The 7659-nt window shown below is 46.5% G+C and overlaps 1 protein-coding gene across 1 annotated transcript; it reads left to right on the top strand.

Moving 5' to 3' along the window:
- Window positions 1-3376: 3376 nt before the first annotated feature.
- LOC307082265 (dehydrogenase/reductase SDR family member 7C-B-like) lies at window positions 3377-7046 on the top strand (the record flags this gene model as incomplete). The annotated part of the gene is made up of 6 exons (XM_079745782.1): window positions 3377-3539; window positions 3877-3989; window positions 4198-4408; window positions 5668-5760; window positions 6267-6416; window positions 6841-7046. 6 exons carry the CDS (start codon window positions 3377-3379, stop codon window positions 7044-7046), a joined length of 936 nt encoding a protein of 311 aa, XP_079601908.1.
- Between the last annotated feature and the right edge of the window lie 613 nt (window positions 7047-7659).

Raw genomic sequence — 7659 nt, 5'->3', positions numbered from 1 at the left:
TGTTCCCTCTCATCGTCGGTCATGAGATGCAGCTCCCGAGGTTTGAAGCAGTTCTGACATTTGCTTTTATTAAAAATATTCGCTTGAAACTTATTACAAGGATTCGCCGCTTTATCCACAGACATTTTCACTCTCGATAAATCCGCCCTCTCCAAAACCCTCTCAGCTCAGCTATGAACGGAGCGGCTTATGCTCATGAACATCTGTCAAATCCCCGACTTTCCCATTTGAAAATCCTCCGTATGGGACGTCCCAATCCATTCCCCGCCGTCCCACTCCGCCCCCCGCCGTCCGCCTCTGCCCCTTTCCCTACCCCTGCTCCCGCCTCCGTCCCCCTCCTCTCCGGTCCAGACCCACGGGAGGACGAGCGACGTTCTACTGCTCTCTGCTGTCTGAAGTCACACAGTGTCTTAAGTGTTGAAATATAAATCTCTATAGATTCTTGCTTACGTAGAAATCCATTAAAAACAGTTGATCAAAACGTTAAGTTTAACATTTAAATTAGTTCTTACATTTAAGTTAAACAAATGCAAGAACGGAGAGGGGGGGGGGGGGGGGGGGGACCTTGGAAGGACGGGGCACCCTGGGGGAGGAGGGGGCACCCTGGGGAGAAGGGGGCACCCTTCTCCCAAGCACACACACACACACACACACACACACACACACACACACACACACACACACACACACACACGCACACACACACACACACACACACACACACACACACACACACACACACACACACACACACACACACACACACACACTCACACCTCCCCTGTCATGCTATACATAACATGCTGGAAGATGACAGGCTCAGCTGTCCTTCTATTTACGGCCTGCATATGTCGCGTGGCAGCAGGCCTCAGAACAGACCCCAGATCAGAGCAGACCCCAGATCAGAGCAGACCCCAGAGCAGACCCGTGATCAGAGCAGACCCCAGAGCAGACCCTAGATCAGCTTTGGATCCCTGCTGGAGTCGATGGTTTCAGAGGGTTCAGTAAACCGTGTGTGTAGTAGTAGATCTACTACCGCCTTCCTACTACCAACACGCAGTAAGTTGATGGCTAACTGCACCACAACACTATGCACTGTCATGTGGATTACTCTGTTTGAGGGGGTACATAGATATATATTTATACCTAAAACCATTCATCTATTCATTTGTTCATTGGTTATTTTAGGTTTCTAATGGTTATTTCAGGGTGAAGCGCTATGATGTCGACTGATTGGTTGATACAAGGCCTACAGGTTCCTTAAACTACGGATGTATTCACTTTGTTCCATGCTGTGTTGGTGTCTGTCCAGCTGTTGGAAGATGTTTGAAGAAAATGGTCAATGAATGTGACATTTAGCTTTAACAGAAGATAAGCCTTCTCTACTGTGGCCGAGGCAGCGATATATTTAGATGTCCTTTCCTGGGAGCACGGTGCGTCCAAAGATATTTAACAAAGAGCCTCTATTTGGACAGGCCTGAAACTGTGTGTTGATGTGTGATGTTATTAAATAATACTAATAATAATTCATTGCATTTGTGTAGCGCTTTTCTCGCACTCAAAGCGCTTTAAATAGGAAACAAACAACTAATAAATAAACAAAAAGAACTGCTACGTTGATGGGGGGTGGTTGGGGGGGTAGTCTATGAGTAGGCAGAGGAGAAGAGACGGGTCTTGAGTTGGGACTGGAAGATGGTGAGGAACAGGGAATCGCGGATATGTTGTGGGAAGGAGTTCCAGAGCCTGGGAGCTGCCCTGGGAGATGTGTGATGATGGGTGTATGTGTTTCTGCGTGTGGGCATAACATAGAGGGCAATAGTTTGAGCTGCACATGGAGCATTGACGCCCCCATTAACTGCCCTCACACCTGGAGCAATTTTCTCTGCAATTTAGGGAGAGAGAAAATGCAGCCATTAAATTTTATTTCTCAATTACAGCATTTACAACATTTCCTCAAACTGCAATGAGGTCAACTCGTCGAATTGGGCTTGTCCATCAGAATGCATCATGGGACTTTTCGTTGGTGATAGTCTGCCATTTTGCGATGCCTCAAGAGACTTTTATATTTGTGTAAAACCCTAAATTAATGTTAATATACCATAAACTATGGGATGAGAAATGCTGAGCAGTGTCAAATATAACAATTTCACCCATGATGACAAATATGTTCAAGATGAATGACTGCACAATGACCAAAAGCCCATTAGTGCCACTAACACTGCGATGCTCCTGTACTTCCATAATGGCGGGTTGCAATGTGACATCACGATGTTCGAGTCATTTTAGTTAAGTCATCGTGAAGGAGCGTCATAATAAGCGATCTTTCACGAGCTGCTCCACACACCGTGGCATTATACTTAATATCGCCAGATCCTTAACTCTGTGTCGAGTGCACCTCATATAGCCAGTGAAGTCAAGTTTATGCCTCATCCTTTCACCAACATGTCCAATGTATTTTGAGGATTGCATTATAAAGAGCTTTCACACACTTTTAACCCAAGTGAATTGGGTCATTTCCATTCTACTATTCTTATCGTTGATAAAAAATGAGATGACTTTGACAGTATAACAAAATTATCAAATCATAGTTTTTTCCATCCATTTTTATCCTAGAAACATGGGAGATTGTCTTCAGTCTCTAGTTGGGGGAGAGATGTCATGTTACCGCGATGCATGGCGCCGCCCGGCCCCCTCTAGTGGCTGCTTGTGGGAGGTCACAACTATGTCCGTGGAAACCTGGAGTTGAAATTCCACATGAGCAGCATGAGGAAAAACCTGCTATGTAGCAGCTTTGCCTCAGGTTAAGATAACCTAAATGTCAGCTCAACATATCCAATACGCCTGTTAACCCAGGCTCTTGAAGTAGGCTCTGCACATTCTTCTACTGCAGCTATGTTTACAACTTAGCTATTTTAACTGTTTAAAATTACTTAGAAGTAGAACGTTCTCTCAAGGGTAAAACGTGCCCGTTTCAGTTTTTGCTTGTTTAACATATCCTCTCCTTTGCTTTAGTTTCATAATTGTCAGAATCAATCTATATTTCTAAAAGGGTTTAAAGTGGGGTGTGAAACGTCCATATTCATAGACCATCACCTGATCCAGACATCGCCTTGATTACCTTCCAGAGACACCAGACGTCAACTCGTAGACTCCCTTCTCATTCTGAAGAAAAACATTCTACATTCAGATTTCCGCTTATTGTATTATAATTATACTATCTTCACATCAATACTTCCACAACCTTTCCTACAGTCTTGACCTAATTAAGCTTTTATCATCGTCCTTGAGATCCATTCAACATCATCTGACCAATCCAGGTGAGATTACCTCACCAGGCTGACTCAACCCGACCTTGTCTCCAGGACAACCAGCAGAGATGGACCCGTTGCTGACCTCGGTGGTCCTGGTGGTCCCCTGTGTGCTGGTGGTGCTGGCGGGGCTGGTCTACCTCTATGGGCTGGCGGTCCACCTGTTCTCCCAGACCTCTGTGAGGAACAAGGTGGTGGTGATCTCAGACGCTCTGTCCAGCCTGGGGAGAGGTGAGGACGCCCCGACAGCCACACGGTGGAGCAGGCATCCAGAGGTGGCCTGGGGGCTCCTGCTCCTCCTCCTGCTCCTCACCTCTCCCCCACTCTGCTCCTCCTGCTCCTCACCTCCCCGCTCTGCCCCCCTCCCTGCTCTGCTCCTCTTCCTGCTCCTCGCCTCTCCCCTCTGCACCTCCTGCTCCTCACCTCTCCCCTGTGCTCCTCCTGCTCCTCACCTCTTCCCTCTGCACCTCCTGCTCCTCACCTCTCCCCTCTGCACCTCCTGCTCCTCACCTCTTCCCTCTGCTCCTCCTGCTCCTCACCTCTCCCCTCTGCACCTCCTGCTCTGCAGAATGTGCCAGTGTGTTCCACCGAGGAGGAGCGCGGCTGATCCTCTGTGGGAGGAGCTGGGAGCAGCTGGAGGGCGTGGCCGATGAGCTCTCCGCCTCCTCAGACCCCACTACGGTAACGGGATCCACTAACGAGCCTTGTTAGTAAGATGGATGGATTGATTGATAATGATTGATTGATGGGTTCATTGATTTATTGATGGGGTGATTGATTGATTAATGATTAATTGATGGGCTCATCGATTGATTGATGGATTGATTGACGATGATGGATTAATTGGTTAATTGATTGATTGACCCCTCCCCCCCACCCTCCACTACAGACCTTCCTGCCCAAGCTGGTGCTGCTGGACTTCGGGGACATGGGCAGCATGCCGGAGGTGGTGACGGAGGTGATGGAGTGCTACGGCAGCCTGGACCTCCTGATCCTCAACTCCAGCCTGAAGGTTCGGGCCCCGGCCGCCGCCGTCTCCCTGGAGACCGAGCGCCTGCTGATGGACTACAACTACTTCGGCCCCGTGACCCTGGCCAAAGGTCAGCCGCACACACCCATGGACTTTATGTTCTTATAGTAATATTAAATATATATTATCTTAACAACTACTTCGGCCCCGTCACCCTGGCCAAAGGTCAGCCTCACAAATCAATGGACTCTATGTTCTTATAGTTTTATTATATAAGATCAACTAGTTGTAAGAAAGGATTATGAAAGAAGCATATAAACATATTATCATTATTTTTAGGATATGTTGTGAACAATAGGTGTTCACTAGCTCACTGGTTGCTGACGGCTGTGGCAGGGCTATTTGAATTCAAATTAACGTCAGTGTTTATCACCAAACTGGTCTGTGAACGACATCAACAGAGAGAGAGAAACAACGGGAGGGAGGAGCAGAGAGTTAGGGGGCAGTTGTTTTATGTTTATTATTCAAAATCCAGATTTCTTCAAAATCCAGATTTGTTTTAACTTTAATTTAACATTTTCATCAATTGTTTTTAATGGATTTCTATGTGAGAACGAATCTATAGAGATTTATATTTCTTTCTTCTTTAAAGTCTCAGATCTTAATGACAGATGCACAGTACACAACGTTTAGTGAGCCGATGTTCGGAGACGAACTAGAGGCTGGAGTACAGAGCAGTGCTGTGTAAACAGATAATTAAATGGTTTGGACTCTCTCTGGGATCCATCGTATCACAATGCACTGACATGCTGTTCTCTGTAAACTGAATCTGGTGTTGTTCAGTAGTTCACTCAGGCATTCAGTCTTTAAAGAAGACTTAGGGTCCACAGTGTAATCGTCCTGTGTTAAAGTCATACCATTAGCTAAATGTAAGCCAGGATGATATAAAGCTGACATAGCGATTTTGATGTGTTAAATTATCTATAATGAGGATTTCTTCACACAAATTACCAGAAGTGAGTTGAGGCTAGTGCTTCGAACACTCGTCTTTGTTTTAGTTGCTGTATTGTGCTTGAACTTCATACCTTTGTTCCCCTGGTTTCCTATTGATCTCCTCTGGTTCTCATTGTGCTCTATTGGGTCTCCTCTGGTTCTCATTGTGATGTATTGGGTCTCCTCTGGTTCTCATTGTGTTCTATTGGGTCTCCTCTTGTTCTCATTGTGTTCTATTGGGTCTCCTCTGGTTCTCATTGTGCTCTATTGGGTCTCCTCTGGTTCTCATTGTGCTCTATTGGGTCTCCTCTGGTTCTTATTGTTCTCCATTGGGTCTCCTCTGGTTCTCATTGTTCTTTATTGGTTGCCTCTGGTTCTCCTCTCATGGGTCCACAGGTGTCCTTCCCTCCATGATCTCCAGGAGGACGGGCCACCTGCTGCTGGTCAACAGCATCCAGGGGCGGCTGGCCGTCCCGTTCCGGACCACCTGTGAGTGACACTCCGACCGGGCCTCCGAACGGCCGCTCTCAGAATGGAAACGGATGTACCACACTAATCGTATCTAGGCCTATGGTGAATGTTGTGGGACAGATGTTATCTTGATCCAACATCATCAGATCTGATAAAACACAATTAATCAAAACCTTTAATCCATTATAAAATAATCTCATATAATCCAATGTTTTTTAATGAATCTACTCGTTAGTGGGTAGGAGGAAAACTGTGATGCTGATCTTATCATCTCTAATCCAGAATAATACGGTCTAGTGTTAGACTGCTGGAGAGTAGATCTAATCTTCTCTAATCTAGTATAATCTGGTCTACTCTTCTCTAATCCAGTTGAATCTGCTCTACTCTTCTCTAATCCAGTATAATCTGGTCGAATCTTTCCAATCTATAATAATCTGGTCTATCCAGTATAATCTGGTCTACCCTTCTCTAATCCAGTATAATCTCATCTCTTCTTCTCTAATCCAGTATAATCCGTGTTCCAGACGCAGCCTCGAAGCACGCAGTGCAGGCCTTCTTCGACTGTCTGCGGCCGGAGGTCCAGGAGTACGGCATCTCCGTCAGCACGCTGAGCCATACCTTCATCTGCAGCGCCAGCACCCAGCAGCCAATCAGCGCCAAGCCCTACTGGTCATGTGAGTACTAGCAGCCAATCAGCTCCAAACCCTTCTTGTCATGTGAGTACCAGCAGCCAATCAGCTCAAAGCCCTTCATGTCACGTGAGTACTGGCAGCCAATCAGCTCCAAGCCCTTCTGGTCATGTGAGTACCAGCAGCCAATCAGCTCCAAGCCCTTCCGGTCATGTGAGTACTAGCAGCCAATCAGCTCCAAGCCCTTCTGGTCATGTGACTACAAACGGTCCATTTGAGGGCATCTCATTTCAAGCCTGTTTATTTTACTCTTTCATTAAATATTAAAAAGAAGAATGTATTACACGTCCACGTTATTGCCAACTGAAATAGCCCTGATTGAGCAGCTGCCCACATTACTGTCATGGTACCGCAGTGACATCAGGGTTCATCAGGGGAGCCCTACTCAGTGAGCTTTGACCTCCTACAGTCCTGTACGGCCCGACCCCGCTGGGGGTCACGCCCGGGGCGGCAGTCCGGGAGATTGTGAGGACGGTGAACGACAAGAGGAAGGAGGTGGTCATCGCCCCGTCCCTCCCCAAGGCTGCCATCTGCGCCCGCTCGTTCTTCCCCAACCTCTTCTTTGCCGTGATGGCGGCGGGGGTGGAGAGCTCCGCGGCGCTGGAGACGCAATAGACCCCAGGACGGCTGGTCTTCATGACCTACTTGTACCTGCTAGATCGTGGGACGTGTACTCTAATGTTTTTTTAAAAGAAGGGAGTTGGGGGTACAGGATACAAAGTGCCTGACAGGCCCATTGCAGCCACTGAGGTAGTCATGGCCAGACATTTAGACATGAAGACGAAGATTTGGAAGATTTTAGATGTGAGGGGATAGTGGGGAGGTGGGGCAGGTGGAATAAAGATGAATTTACAATGAAAAACAATGACGATAGCCACTTGTTTAATAAAACCGCGTTTACTCAATATAAACCTCTGTCATTATTCAACATCAGACATACATTTTATCCTTATTACCATATTCCTTTGAATTCATGACATTGAAATACACTTTTCAAAAAAGGTCATTTGGAATGATTGGTTTTAAATTCACCTCTTTGGGTGTTCAGAAGTGAGTTCCGAAATTGTAAGCTGTATCATTTAAAAAAAAAAACGTCAGTTTTTTGGACCATCCATGATGTTGACACAACGGCATCATCACAGCATTTGAGTGTCATAATGCAGCGTTAACTTCCCCTCATGTTTCCATGATTGACTTAAAATGCATCAGATTGGGACAGCCACCTCTG

The sequence above is a fragment of the Pollachius pollachius genome, assembly GCF_949987615.1.
Source record: "Pollachius pollachius genome assembly, chromosome: 11".
In the NCBI taxonomy this organism is placed as follows: Eukaryota; Metazoa; Chordata; class Actinopteri; order Gadiformes; family Gadidae; genus Pollachius; species Pollachius pollachius.
The sequence above is the reverse complement of the archived record's forward strand: the minus strand, read 5'-3'. Positions and strand labels throughout refer to the sequence as shown.